The sequence below is a fragment of the Erinaceus europaeus genome, chromosome 14 (assembly GCF_950295315.1).
Source record: "Erinaceus europaeus chromosome 14, mEriEur2.1, whole genome shotgun sequence".
Classification (NCBI taxonomy): Eukaryota; Metazoa; Chordata; class Mammalia; order Eulipotyphla; family Erinaceidae; genus Erinaceus; species Erinaceus europaeus.
The window spans coordinates 26,114,082-26,129,015 of record NC_080175.1 but is presented as its reverse complement, the minus strand read 5'-3'; the positions used below and the strand labels follow the sequence as shown (position 1 = coordinate 26,129,015).

Below are 14,934 nucleotides of genomic sequence, written 5' to 3'. Positions count from 1 at the left end.
CTTATTTATTTAATCAAGTGGCACAGCACATCCATTTCCCTCCCACTGTCTTGCAACCACATTTAGCTAAATTAATGTCAGACAGGCTAGTTGAAGGAAGGTCTCTCTTATGGGGGGTTGGGCGTTGGTGCACTGGGTTAAACACACATAGCAGGAAGGAAGGTCTTTCTTGCCAGACATTCAAAATTAATGTTTCAAGTCATGAACCCATATTCAAAAGTTTGAAAGGTAGATGTGGGGGGATGTCAGTCTTGTTTCCATATTTGACTGGGTTGGGAAAAACTGACAATGAGCCACCATCTATATACACGGTTCATTCGTCTAGCTATGAAGAATCCTATCTTCCAGCCAGAAGCCACAGATGGATCATCTTCCCCTCACCATTTTGTTGCTGTTGTTTGTTTTGATATTTTCCTTTTTTTTTTTTTACCTCCAGGGTCATCGATGGGGCCCAGTGCCAACACCTTAAATCCACTGTTCCTGGAGGCCATTTTTTCCCATTTTGTTGCCTTGTTATTGTTGTCATAGCTGTCATTGCTGTTGTTGTTGGATGGGACAGAGAGAAATGGAAAGGGGAGGGAAAGGCAGATAGGGGGAGAGAAAGACACCTGCAGACCTGCTTCACCACCCAGGAAGCAACTCTCTGCAGGTGGGGAGCCGGAGGCTTGAACTGAAATCCTTACACTGGTCCTTGTGCGTTGCCCCATGTGCACTTAACCCGATGCGCTACTGCCCAGCCCCCTATTTTTCCTTTCTTAAAGCCAGACTTCTGCCTTTCTGTGGAGGCATTTGTCTGTTTGTTTGCTTGCTTTTAAAATACTGTATTTTGGAGCTGGGTGGTGGCGCAGCAGGTTAAGTGCACATGGCGCAAAGCGCAAGGACCAGCGTAAGGATGCCGGTTGAGCTCCTGGCTCCCCACCTGCAGAGGGTTTGCTTCACAGGTGGTAAAGTGGGTCTGCAGGTGTCTTTCTCTCCTCCTCTCTGTCTACCCCTCCTCTCTCGATTTCTCTCTGTCCTATCCAACAACAATGACGATAAACAACAAGGGCAACAAAAGGGGAAAAAATAATAAAATAAAATAGTGTATTTATTTAATTTATTTATTTTTAATGAGAGAGAGACCCCCAAAGCACTGTATAGATTTTACTTATGGTGATGCAGAGGATTGAACCTGGGACTTTGAAATCTCAGACATGAAAGTCAATTTGCATAAGCATTATGCTGTTTCCCCTGCCCAAGAAGAGTTTGGTTTTAAACCCTATAGTGGAGGGGCCAGGTGGTGGTTCACCCAGTAGACCAGTAGAGCACACTTGTTACCATGTACAGGAACACCAGGTCAAGCCCCCGGTCCCCACTCACAACAGGGCAACTTCATCAACAGTAGAGTAGTGCTGCAAGTCTCTCTCTCTCTCTCTCTCCTTCTATTTGTCTATTAGGAAGCAAGAAAAGAGAGGGCGTGGGGGGTGGCCACCAGGAGTGATGCAGTCATCTTGCAGGTACCAAACCACAGTCATAACCCTGGTGGCAAAAATGAAATACCCTAAAGTGGGGTGACTGCAGCCATGCTCCTGGAACCTCCTTCTCTAAGAGCATCTTGTCTGCTATGTGTGTATAGAGAAGAGCAGTGGTGCTGATCCATCTGAAGCCTCCAAGCTCTGGGGTTTCCCATTGTTTATCGCCCCGGGAAGCACCCAGTCAATACCAAAGAATCCTCCAAAACATATTTAGTTTTCGCTCCTCTGAGAGGTGCATACATGATTGCTCTCAGCTGTTCTTCAGTGTTCTGGAGGCGGGGCTGACCTCACCATTGCTTCAGGGCTCTGAAGGGAAGTCCAGGCTTCAGCTGAGGCTGGTAGACAGGCAGGCCGAGAAGTGCTGGAAGAAAGAGAGTTACTGTTACTGGGAGGAGTGGGTGGTCATCTTCCCCAGGCAGGAGAGGGTTGCTGCCCTTTGGTGGTGCTGTCAGGTGGAGGGAGAGTGTGCCTGGAGGAGGCTCTGGCCTTAGGGTGCTGGAACAGTGTGGACAGTGAGCTCTGTGCAAGGCCTGGGGTCATGCCTCCCCGGAAAGCATAATAACTTTTCAGGAGGGGTTGGTGAAGTAGCTCAATCAGATAGTATGCCATATGTATGACCCAGGTTCTAGCCTGACCTCCACCACATTGAAGAGAGCTTTGTTACGATTGTGTCTGTCACTCTGCCTCTGTCTGTCTGTCTGTCTCTACCTCTCTCTTACTCTGTATAATAATCATAATGCCATGGGTGTGCTAAAGACTCCAGAATTGTTATCTGTGTCAGGGACATCAGGCGGTCTACCCTGTGGCCTAAAAAGTGACTCTTCATTTGTGGAAACATCAAGAATGCATACACCCCCACTTCCCACCCCTCACTTGACTTAGAACAAGGAGAAAGCCCATGGGCATTAGAAATGAAGGAAGGCTGGGAGTCGGGCAGTAGCGCAGCGGGTTAAGCACACATGGTGCAAAACACAAGGACCGGACTGGACCGGCGTAAGGATTCTGGTTCGAGCCCCTGGATCCCCACCTCTAAGGGAGTCCCTTCACAGGCAGTGAAGCAGGTCTGCAGGTGTCTGTCTTTCTCTCCTCCCCTCTTTTTTTTTTAAAGATTGTATTTATTTATTTATTAATGAGAAATATAGGAGGAGAGAGAGAGAACCAGACATCACTCTGGTACATGTGTTGCTGGGAATTGACCTCAGGACCTCATGCTTGAGAGTCTAATGCTTTATCCACTAAGCTACCTCCTAGACTACTCTCTCCCCCTATCTGTCTTCCCCTCCTCTCTCCATTTCTCTCTGTCCTAATAACTACGACATCAATAACTATAACAATAATAACTACAACAATAAAGAAAAACAAGGGCAACAAAAGGGAAAATAAATAATTTTTTTAAAAAAGACATGAGGGGTGCAAAGCACAAGGACCGGCCTAAGGATCCCGGTTCGAACCCCGGCTCCCCACCTGCAGGGGAGTCGCTTCACAGGTTGTGAAGCAGGTCTGCAGGTGTCTATCTTTCTCTCCTCCTCTCTGTCTTCCCCTCCTCTCTCAATTTTCTCTCTGTCCTATCCAACAACGACAACAATAATACTAACTACAACAATAAAACAACAAGGGCAACAAAAGGGAATAAATAAAATAAATATTAAAAAAAAAAAAGACGTGAGGGACTTACATGGGCAGACTGAATGGTCCTAGTTAGGAGCATCCGGGCTGGGCAAAACCCACCGGGAGGACTCTGACCTCTGCCTCGTGCAGGACTAGGCACAAACCTTTAAGTTGTCTCTCACCACAAGGAGCCGCAGGTTGACTGGGCATCTGTCCCCATAAGTGTATTTCAGCCTGTGGGTCTCTGGTTGACTTTAAGGGACTCTCCCTATGTCAGACAGTCCTCTTCTGGGTCCATCCCTGGCAAGCAGCCTACAGTGGCTGCAGCAGTAGCTTGAATGGGTTTCATCCTAGGACTTGCCAGAAGTCTCTCTGGGGAGGTAACTGGCATTTTAGGGGAAAACTTCTGAGTCATCTGAGGCACCAGCTCTTAGTCTTCAGTATAGTGTACATATGCCCTGGCTGTCAAAGAGAGCTGTGAACCCTCAGAGAAAGATAGAGACCAAATCTTGAGACACTGTTGTTCACAAGTTTGACCTTGGGACCTGGGGAATAGCTCAACTGATAGAGCACAGAACTTACATGCTTCTTGTCTAGTCTCTAGTGCTGCATGTACCAGAGTGTTACTCTGGCTTCTCTTTCTCTTGCTCATTACATAATTCTTTTAAAAAATAATAATAAAGAAGTTTGACCTCAAGGTTGACAGATAGGGCTACCTCCCATGTTCCTTCCCTTTCTCATATACCTCTTGCCATTTATTTGACACTTGGCACAGCTCAGTTGGGCTTCTTGCCTTTTGTCCCTGGGAAGCACATAATTATCTCAAAGATCAAAGGTTGCTTGACTTTGGGGTTCCACACTTCAGCCATGAGAAGTCTATTCTTTGGAGCTCTAGAAGACATTAGCCTTTCTCCTTTGACCAAACATATTAATTGTGACCACTGGGTGTGTGTGTGTGTGTTGTGTGTGTGTGTGTGTGTGTGTGTGAAGGGGGGTGGGATTGCTTCCTAAGCTATTGTGTGAACCCTCACTGACATTGTACTGGCACACAGAATGAACAAGACTTGGGATGAATTAATAACCCCTGAAGAATGGATCTGTTCCTTAGAGTTTCAAAGGCAGCACTAGTTATTTTTGCAAGCAGTAGCTGTTTTCTTCTGCAATCTATTGCCCCAGATTTGGCAGACTTATATCTAGCACAGTCCACAGTCCAACTTTAAACTCTAAACGAAAGTTAGAGGTTTGCAGAGTGGGAGGGTAGCTACACCCTACCACCACCCACCCCCTGCCCAACTTTTAAGAGCTCTTTCCAGGGAGTTGTCTGTTAATGGGGGAAGAGACATGGGGTTTGTAAAACTTGAACTAGTCTTCTGGTTGTCTCTTGTTGGCACCCTGGATTAGAATTTCCCCTCTGGTGAATTCACTAAACAGGCCACACTGAAGGCAATTTCTTGGAGGCAAAACTCAAGAGGACAGGGCAGAGAGCAGGTTTCCAGGCCTCACCTAGAAGGACCTGCCTTCACAGGCCTGTGGACTAGTGTTGTGGGTAGGCTGGGTGCTCCTGGGATTTGCCTCCAAATTTCTGGTAAGAATAGAGAGGAATAGATAGCCAGCTCCTGCAACCCCTGGACTGAACAGCTGGGTCTCCACAGAGGCAGGATTAGCATTTGAAAACCTCTCAGAAGGGGCTGAGCACTGCTTCCTAGGGCAGGCAGACACTGGGGGTTGAGCACTGGGACCCACGGTGCTCCACATAGAATGGGGCCAACCAGCCAGGGCATAATGACCAGGCCCCGCGCAAGAATGAACCCTTTGTGGCTTTGTCCCAGGCTTGAAAACTGTGACCAAGGCGTTTTCATTGTTAAGAAAGACCGTTTCTTGGCCACAGCAGTGCTAAAAAGTCTCCTTCCCCCACCAGGCAGGTCTAGGGAAGGAAAAGCCTGCCTCTGGCCAGAAGGTTGTTAACATGGGGCTCTCCAAGCCTTTGTGGGGATTTCACACTTTATCCCACCCAGCACGTGCCCCTGTCTTTTTGCCATATTTTGATCACACAGGCTCTGGCCGCAGTGTTGGTCTGCCTGCCTTTCTGGCCTCTGGTGCACCCCTCAGGCTGCCTCAAGTAAGCCCCTTCCCAAGTTAAGTCTGTACACAGTACCTTTGGGCTATTTACACCTCATTTTAGCAGTTTGGGTTTTCCCAACTTAATTTTTTTTTAATCATTGTCAATTCTGGTTAACAAAAAAGTCATGATTCCAAATCTTCCCAGTGTATTCCCTGTTTCTAGCCTCTTCCTTCCCTCTGCCAGGTTTGGAGTCACTCTGTAGAGCAGAAATCAGCTAGATAAGGTTCTTGAGGGAACTGGCCTAGCCATTTCTTAAGCCAGGAGTGATGGTGCCACCTGCTGGTACTTGTTGTTAGCTACAGGTTCTGTGGCTCTTGAGTTTTCTGGTAATGTGACTGGTGGAAACAGCTGTAAAGAGTATACCAGTGCAGGAATAACAAGCAGTAGTGGAAAACACACTGAGTAGGTGCACTGTTCCTGCCTACAGACAAGGAAGGAGACTTAGAAATAGTGGTTGGTTGGGGGTCGGGCGGTGGCGCAGTGGGTTAAGCGCATGTGGCGCAAAGCGCAAGGACCGGATTCGATCCCCCGGCCCCCCACCTGCAGGGGAGTCGCTTCACGAGCGGTGAAGCAGGTCTGCAGGTGTCTGTCTTTCTCTCCCCCTCTCTGTCTTCCCCTCCTCTCTCCATTTCTCTCTGTCCTATCCAACAACGAACAACATCAACAATGGCAATAATAATAGCAAACCACAACGAGGGTACAACAAGGGCAACAAAAGGGGGAAAAATGGCCTCCAGGAGTGGTGGATTCATGGTGCAGGCACCGAGCCCAGCAATAACCCGGGAGGAAAAAAACAAAAAACAAACAAACAAACAAACAAAGAAATAGTGGTTGGTGGGGGTTGGGCGGTAGCGCAGCGGGTTAAGTGCAGGTGACGCGAAGCTCAAGGACCAGCTGAAGGATCCCGGCTGGAATCCCGGGCTCCGCACCTGCAGGGGAGTCGCTTCACAGGCGGTGAAGCAGGTCTGCAGGTGTCTATCTTTCTCTCCCCCTCTCTGTCTCCCCATCTCTCTTGAATTCTCTCTGTCCTACCCAACTACAGAAACAACAACAATAATAATAATAACCATAACAATGATAAAACAAGGGAAACAAAAGGGGAAAAAATGGTCTCCAGGAGCAGTGGATTCATGGTGCAGGCACCGAGCCCCGACAATAACCCTGGAGGCAAAAAAAAAAAAAAGAACTAGTGGTTGCTAAGGTTCAGCGCACCTGGATAATATGTTTGCTTTGCCATATGTGCAGCCCATGTTCAAGCCTGGCTTCCAGTGCGGTGATGTCTTTCCCTCTGTCTTTCTGTCTATTTCTTTCCCCATATATATCTGAAAAAAACTTCCCTGCTATCTTGGCAAAACTTCCACACAGAGAGATAGAAGAAGAAGAAAGAGGAGAAGGGGTGCCAGGTAGTGACTCACCTTGTAGAGTGCACAAAGTACCAGGTTCTGGGAGGAAGAACCAGCCAAGTGGCAGCGCGCTTGCCTACGAAGTACCAGGTTCAAGCCCCCAGTTCCCACCTGCAGAGGGGAGCTTCACAAGGGGTAAAGCAGTGCTGCAGGTTCCTCTTCTTCCTCCTCCCTTCTCCCTCCCCATCCCTGGTCCTCCTCTTCTTCTTCTTTCTTCTATCTGTGTGTGTGTGTGTGTGTGTGAGAGAGAGAGAGAGAGAGAGAGAGAGAGAGAGAGAGAGAGATCCTCTATCAAAAAGAATGGCTGCCAGGGCTAGTGGAGTCATGCAGGCACTAAGCTCCAGGGATAACCCTTGTGGGAAGGGAAAGAATAACAACAACAGCAACAACAGCAACAGTAGAAGAGGGAAGGAAGACCCAGAGTCACAATTAGTCGGGGGCAGAGACCCTGAGGAACAGGATTAGAGCCTTCACAGTTCCAGTGAGTCAGTGTGCTAGGGCTCACAAAAGCCGGCAGATTTCAGGTGGTAACTGGGCAAGCTTTCAATAAAAGGAATAATGAGGGCCTTCTTCTGTTTTCTGTTTCAGTCCTACAAAATTTGTCAATTTGATAGAACCATTTAGACCTTTAACACCTCTTCAACCCTTGTTCATTTCAGTTTTAACAGTGTTAGAGAGTAGCAGCATTGGAAATAGTTTTGTTTTCATCGAGTCCTTTTATTTGTTTACTACTACTACTTTTTTTATTGTGGCCAAGATTATCACTGGGGCTTGGTGCCTACACAACAAATTCACTGCTACCAGAGGTCATTTTTCCTTTTGCCCCTCCCCCACCCCCTGTTTTTTTAAAATTTAGTAAGACAGAGAGAAATTAAGAGTAGACTGAAGATAGGGAGGGAGAAAGACACCTGCAGCGCGGCTTCACTGCACAAAAGTTTCCCCTGCAGGTGGGGAGCAGGGGCTTGAACCCTGGTACTTGTGCATGGTAACATGTGTGCCACAACCTGACCCCTTGTTGTCTTATTTTAGAGTTATCGAGAGTTATTCACTTCATAGTAGGCATCAATGATTTTCCATTTGTTTTCTCTATTTAGCTGAGTCATACAAAGTTTCTTTTTAAGTTTGTTTAGGTTTTTTAAAAGATTTATTAATGATTGTGGGTGCTTTCTTTATTTTTAATTTTTAATTTTATTTTATTTTAAACCAGAGCACTACTCAGTTCTGGCTTATGGTGGTGTGGGGGATTGAACCTGGGACTTTGGAACCTCAGGTGTGAGAGTGTCTTTTATTTTATTTTTAATTTTTGATGCTTTTTTTAAATAAAAGTATCTTAATTTATTTGATAGAGATAACCAGAAATCAAGAGGGAAAGAGGGATAGAGAAGAAGAGAGACAGAGAGACACCTGTTGCCCTGCTTCACCACTCACAAAGCTTTCCCCCTACATGTAGGGACGGGGGTTTGAAATCTTCGCACTGGAACATGAGCATTCAACTAGATGCTTTTTCTATTCAAGAAACCACTGAGGTATCCAAGACCAGAAGATTTACTATATTCTAAGAATTTTAACTATTGCAGCTAGTCCTCTGATATTTTTTTCTTAGTTTATTTATTTTCCCTTTTGTTACCCTTGTTTTCTTTTTTTTGTAGTTGTAGTTATTCTTTTTTTTTAATTATCGTTATTTATTTATTTATTGGATAGAGACAGCCAGAAATTGTGAGGGAAGGAGGTGATAGAGAGAGGCAGAGAGACACCTTCAACACTGCTTCACCACTTGCAAAGCTTTTTCCCTGTAGGTGGGGACTGGGGACTCAAACCTGGGTCCCTGTACATTGTAACATGTACGCTCAACCAGGCATGCTACCACCCGGCCCCTTATAGTTCTTCTTGTTGTTGTTATTGATGTCGTTGTTGTTAGATAGGACAGAGAGAAATGGAGAGGGGAGGGGAAAACAGAGGGGGAGAGAAAGACAGACACCTGTAGACCTGCTTTACCACCTGTGAAGCAACTCCCCTACAGTTGGGGAGCCAGGGGCTGGAACCGGGATCCTTAGCCGGTTCTTGTGCTTTGCACCATGTGCGTTTTACCCACTGCGCTAACGCCCGACTCCCCCCTCTGATGTATTTTTAATTAATTTTTGTATGCAATGTAAGGAAGAGATACTAGTAGATAGAGGTGGCTGGGGAAGTAAGGGACCTGAGACCAGTCCTGCCATTATGCGAGCAACTTGGGCAAATCGCTTCATGTCAAATGTGTCTCTGCTTCCTTTGCTGGGTTATTTTTAATAAAGTGAAAACCAGAGCTGAGTAGTGTTCTAGTTAAAAATAAAGTGAAGACCAAAAAAATAAATAAATAAAAAGAAAAGTTAATTGACAGGGTTGGGAAAGTGGATTTGATCTCACTCAGCACATATGATGAAGCAGTTAGTTCTTTCTCGTGAAAGAGCTAAATTTAATTTAAAACTTTAACATATGTGTGACAACTTATTTTTTGGACACTCGTTTCTCTCACACTGATCAGATTTTCCTCCTTAAGTCAGTGCCACATTGTTTTGATAAATAGTTTTACAGCAAGTTTCAGGTGGGGAAGTTGTTTGCTTTGCCATCAGGGTTATCTCGGGCTGGGTGCAGGCACCACTGCTCTTGGTGGCTATTTTTATCTTCCTCTAGATAATGGGTGAAAGACACAGAAAGATAGAGAAGGAGAGACACTGGAACACCGATTAATGAAACAACTTCCAGGACCATAAAATAGGGAAGATTAAATCTTCCAGCTTTGTTTATCTTTGTTAAAGAGTGTCTTGGCTATTCTGGGTCCCTTGTAATATCTTTCTCTGATGTTGTTATCCAGGTAATACTGGTTTCATAGAACGATTGGGAAGTGCTACTTCTTTCACTTTTTTTTCTTTTGTGTGTGTGTGATCCAATAAAATTCTTTATTTAAAAAGAAGAAGAAGAAGAGTCACAACCAGCTGAGACTATGGCCATGTGACTAGATCCAAAAGAGAGAGCTCTATGTGGTCTGGGAGGTGGCACAGTGATAAGGCTTTGAACTCTCAAGCATGAGGTCCCTGGCAGCACATGTGTCAGAGTGATGTCTGGTTTTTACTCTCTCCTCCTATCTTTATTAATAAATAAATAAAATCTAAAAAAAAAAGAGAGAGCGAGAGCTGTAATTTTCTTCTTGTTTTTATGTTCTCATATGTATTATGTGTATACACGTGTATGTGTGTGTAGTAAGTGCATATATTTTCTTTACTTACCAGATGATATGAAAGGTTTTGGTTTTACATCAGTCTCTTAAGTATTATTTTTTTCCCCACCAATTAGTTAAATTATAGGAGAAGATGGGAGTGTTCCTTTACATTTTCTCTATTATATGCAAGATAACTTTATCTACCATGCTCAGAGAAATTATGACTTGGTATTTACTTTTATATGAGGATTAATTTTGATATATATTACTGATTTTATTTTAATCAGAGGGAGATACTAGAGCACTGCTCAGCTCTGGTTTACCTTGTTGCTAGTGATTAAACCTGAGACTGTTGTTAAAATTCGGGGCCTCCAGCTGGCCCGGCTAGCTCATTCGGTAGAGCATGAGACTCTTAATCTCAGGGTCATGGGTTCGTGCCCCACGTTGGGCGCCAGATGTTGTTGTGCACAGGCCGCGGAGAAGAGAGAGAGGGGGTCCGGAGCGAAGAGGAAACACAAATCTTTATTTGCGCTGGCACCTCAGAGTTGGGTGCTAGAGAGGCAGGTTGGGCCACGTGGAGGTAGCGAAAATGGCCGCCTCACGCAGTAACCTTTCCTGCATCTGAACACCGGAGTGAAGCGCTGGCAAGAGAGTGAGGTGCGGAAGAAGAAGGGCTTTTATAGGAGTAGCTTTTGCGAGAATGGGAAGGGAGAGGAGTAACCATAGCACTCCAGGATAGGATAATAACTCTCGTGAGAATGGGAGGGGGGGAGGAGTAACCAAAGCACTCCAAATATCACGGGGATATAGACAATGCCCTGAGGGCACGACATGGCTGAACAGGCACTCCGAGAATGTCCCAACTCTCGCAGGAACTAGCAGTAGCCTGAGGGGACAACATGGCAGATGTGACTGCATCGGCACAATTTCCCAGCATGAGACCTTGGAGCTTCAGGCAGGAAGGTCTTCTGCAGAACTGTTGTGTTGTTTCCAGGCCCTGACTGTATCTTCTGTAAACTCTTTAGTTGTATATGAGTGACAGATAGGCCAAAGATGGACCTCTGGTATTCAATTCTATATTTCAGTTTTACTGAATTCTAGTTGTCTTACATGGGGTTAGCATTGGAGCTGATTAATTTTGTAGACTTCTTTCATATTTTGAAAGTGTGTTGTGGCCCAGGAGGTGGTGCGGTGGTTAAAACATTGGGCTTTCAAGCAAGAGGTCCCTAGTTCAGTCCCTGGCAGCACATGTACAGACAGCACAGAGTGATATCTGGTTCTTTCTTTCTTCTCCTTTCTCATTAATGAATAAATAAAATTTAAAAAAATGAAAATGTTCGTGAAGGGAATTGGGCAGTGGCACACCTGCTTAAATGCATATAGTACAAAGCACAAAGACCCACATAAGGATCCCGGTTCAAGCCCCTGGCTTCCTAACCTACCTGGAGGTCGCTTCACAAGTGGTGAAGCAGATATGCAGATGTCTGTTGTTCACTTCCCCACCCTCTCAATTTCTCTTTGTCCTATCAAAAAAAAAAAAAAATTGGAAAAAATGGCCACGAGCCCCAGCAATAACCTTGGAGGCAAAAAAAGAGTTAAAAGCCGGTCGGTGGTGCAGCGAGTTAAGTGCACATGGCGCAAAGCACAAAGACTGGCATAAGGATCCTGGGTTTGACCCCCCCCCCAGCTCCCCAGCTGCAGGGGAGTTGTTTCACAAGAGGTGAAGCTGGTCTGCAGGTGTCTGTCTTTGGCTTCTCCTCCCAGTCTTCCCCTCCTCTCTCCATTTCTCTCTGTCCTATCCAACAACAATGACAGCAATAACAACAGTAATAACAAAGATAAACAGCAAGGGCAACAAAAGGGAAAAATAGCCTCTAGGAGCAGTGGATTTGTAGTGCAGGCACCAAGCCCCAGCAATAACCCCGGAGGCAAAAAAAAAAAATAGTTTGTGGAGTACTGCTTCTCTAAATGTTTGGTAGAATTTATGGGGCGGGGGAGGGAAAAAAATTTACCAGTGAAGACATCAGACCTGGACTTTGTTGTTTATCGTAGTTGTTGTTATTGTTGTCATTGCTGTCATTGTTGCTGGACAGGACACAGAGAAATGGGGGGGGGGAGAGACCTGCAGACCTGCTTTACCGCTTATGACCCCCCACCCCTGCAGGTGGGGAGCCAGGGGCTCCAACTGGGATCCTTGAGCTTAGGGCCATGTTTGCTTAACCCACTGCTCTACCGTCCAGTCCCCCACCCCCCGCCACCCATCCTTGTTCTTAGATTTAATTTTTAGTTACTAATGAAAAAGATAGGAGAGAGAGAACCAGTCATTACTCTGATACATGTGCTGCCAGGGATTGAACTCAGGACCTCATGCTTAAGGGTCCAGTGCTTTATCCATTGTGCCATCTACTGAACCACTATATTTATTTTTAATTAGAGATAGATACAGAGAAGGGGAAGGGAGGGGACCAGGGCACTGCTCAGCTCTGGTTTATGGTAGTGCTGGGGATTGAACCTGGAGCTCAGAGCCGCAGGATTGAGAGTCTTCTGCATAACCATTATGCTATCTCCTGAGCCTGGACTTTTTATTGTCGGGTAAGCTTTTAATTACCGAGTCAATAATTTTTGTTATTGTTATTGCATTTTCTTACTTGTAAATACATGTTTCTGTAAGGAAAGAGTGATATGGGAAGAGTGGGCTTAACAGAAATTGAGGATTTTGTAGGGTGCTGGCTGGCTCTGCCTGGAGCCATGTGTTCTCTCTCCTCTATTAAGGTTGTTTCTGAGAGGAAGCAGCTTTCCTTTTCCCTCCTGAGTGAATGCTTTTGAGATTAAGAACAATAATCTGAGCCTGTGCCTTGGATGGAAAGTGTGGGTGTGTAACATCACCTAACGCAGGAGGAAGTGTTCAAACCAAGACAAGTGATTGCAGAAACTCTCGCACCTGCCTGGGAACCTTCAGACGTGTGTGTGTGTGTGTGTGTGTGTGTACGCATTTTCACAAATCAAATATTGATAAAAAGTAAAAGGATCTCAGCAGCTCCCAGATCATAAGAGAGATTCCACAGTAAAGCTGCCATACAACCATTTTAAAAGGAGGTAGCTTTCTGAGTGCTGATACACAGTGATTTCCAAGTTATATAACTAAACGAAATATGAACAATGGTGTGCAGTCATATTTATTAGAAAGGGGAGGGAGTCTGGCAGTAGCACAGCGAGTTAAGCCCATGTGGCGCAAAGCGGATCCCGGTTTGAGCCCCCGGCTCCCCACCTGCAGGGGAGTCGCTTCACAGGTGGTGAAGCAGGTCTGCAGGTGTCTGTCTTTCTCTCCCCCTCTCTGTCTTCCCCCTTCTCTCTCCATTTCTCACTGTCCTATCTAACAACAGCGACATCAATAACAACAACAACAAAAAAGACAACAAAAGCAACAAAAGGGAAGATAAATAAATAAAATTTTTAAAAAAAAGGTGGGAAAACACAGAAAGAACTTAGAGATGCATACAGGCTGGTAGATGCAGAGTGCTTTAGGAAGGAAACCCAGAGTCTGGAGTGGTGAGAGGCTGCATGGCCCATGGGTGGTTTTACCTTGTGGTTATGCTACCTTAAACAAACAGCATTTTGTTTGTGTGTGTATTGCTGGATATCGAACCCAGGGCCACACACACACACACACACGATGAGCTACGACCATGGCCAAACTTCTTTGAAGTAGTGAGGCTGTGGGCTTTGAAAGTGACTGGGATCCATGTGGATTCAGTCGGCTAGGAAGGATCGTCAGTTTCCCCAATGAATGGGTACTCACGAGATGCACCACGGGAAGGTCGATCCAATGCTTTGACCTAGCACGTTATGATTGGGCCCTCCTCAATCGCTATCGAACAGGCCATGGCCGGTGCGCCGCTATGTTCCATCGCTGGGGAGCCAGAGATGACCCGAACTGCCCCTGTGGCTACAGACAGACTATGACCCACATAGTCAACGACTGCCACCTCTCCAGATTCAAAGGAGGTCTCGAAACTTTACATCAGGCTCAACCTGACGCTGTTGACTGGCTACAGAAGAAGGGAAAACGCTAGAAGAAGAAGCTGTGGGTGGCTGTGTTTGCATATATTCTTCTCGGGCAGCCTAGGCCCACTGTCCTCATAGAAGCAGCCCCTCTGGGTTGTGTGTTTCTGCCCAGGTGGATGTGACACCACTGAGGAACTGTTCCCTAAATTTGTCTACATGTGGGAAATGGCAGCAGATCTCAAAGACTCTCCAAGATTGGGTGTTCATCCCCTCCCCTCTTTTTTGTTTAATATATATTTCTTTATTCTCTGTTGTTTTATTTTTTCCCATTGCATTTATTTGTCTGTGAGGGAGAGAAAGCGAACCACATGCCTGCAAGACCAAAATTTTATCCACTGCCACTGGTTGTTGCTCTTTGAGAGCTGTTCCAGCAGCTGAGACATCCTGGTTTGTTTGTCCATGGTGAAGGGTTTCCTGTGCCCTCCAGCTGCCCTATGAACCTGACCAGATGACCCCTCAGTAAACTCCTTCATTCTCTCTTGGCAGTTTTGTTTGGCTGCCCCCACACACTCCACCCTCAATTCAGGTGACATGTTTCCAGAAGTGAAGCAGAAGCTGGAAATCTTTGGACTTGCCAGACCCAGTGTGCAGGAAGAAGTTTGGTTTGGAAGGAATAATCCACTTCTTTCTCCCTTCCATGGGGTTGCTTTTCTTTCTTCACCAGCGCACCTCAGAAGCCAGAGAGCCCCCCAACCTGAGCATCCCTACCCCAGGCAGGGTTCTAGGCCTGGGATCTGCATCTCAGAGCATTCCCATGTCTCTCCCACAGAGAACACATTCTGCAGTGGGGATCATGTGTCTTGGCATAGCCCTTTGGACAACAGCGAGTCAAGAATTCAGCACATGCTGCTGACAGAGGACCCACAGATGCAGCCTGTGCAGACACCCTTTGGGGTTGTTACCTTCCTCCAGGTGAGATACAGGGAAGGCACTAGCTTGAGCTTCCCTGTGGGCAAAGTCCTCACAGGACAAGCCAGGTTGGGTAGATTTCCTTTGGTCTTCTCCTGCTTTCTGTCCTTCCTAAGA

At 46.0% G+C, this 14,934-nt stretch overlaps 1 protein-coding gene across 2 annotated transcripts in view; it reads left to right on the top strand.

Moving 5' to 3' along the window:
* The window catches only part of SUFU (SUFU negative regulator of hedgehog signaling), a 154,395-nt gene that overhangs the window by 86,202 nt on the left and 53,259 nt on the right, over window positions 1-14,934 (top strand). For both annotated transcript variants that reach the window (XM_007530743.3, XM_016191522.2), the window contains exon 4: window positions 14,678-14,820. In XM_007530743.3, coding sequence (XP_007530805.1) covers window positions 14,678-14,820 — 143 coding nt within the window. The remainder of the gene's footprint in view (window positions 1-14,677; window positions 14,821-14,934) is intronic.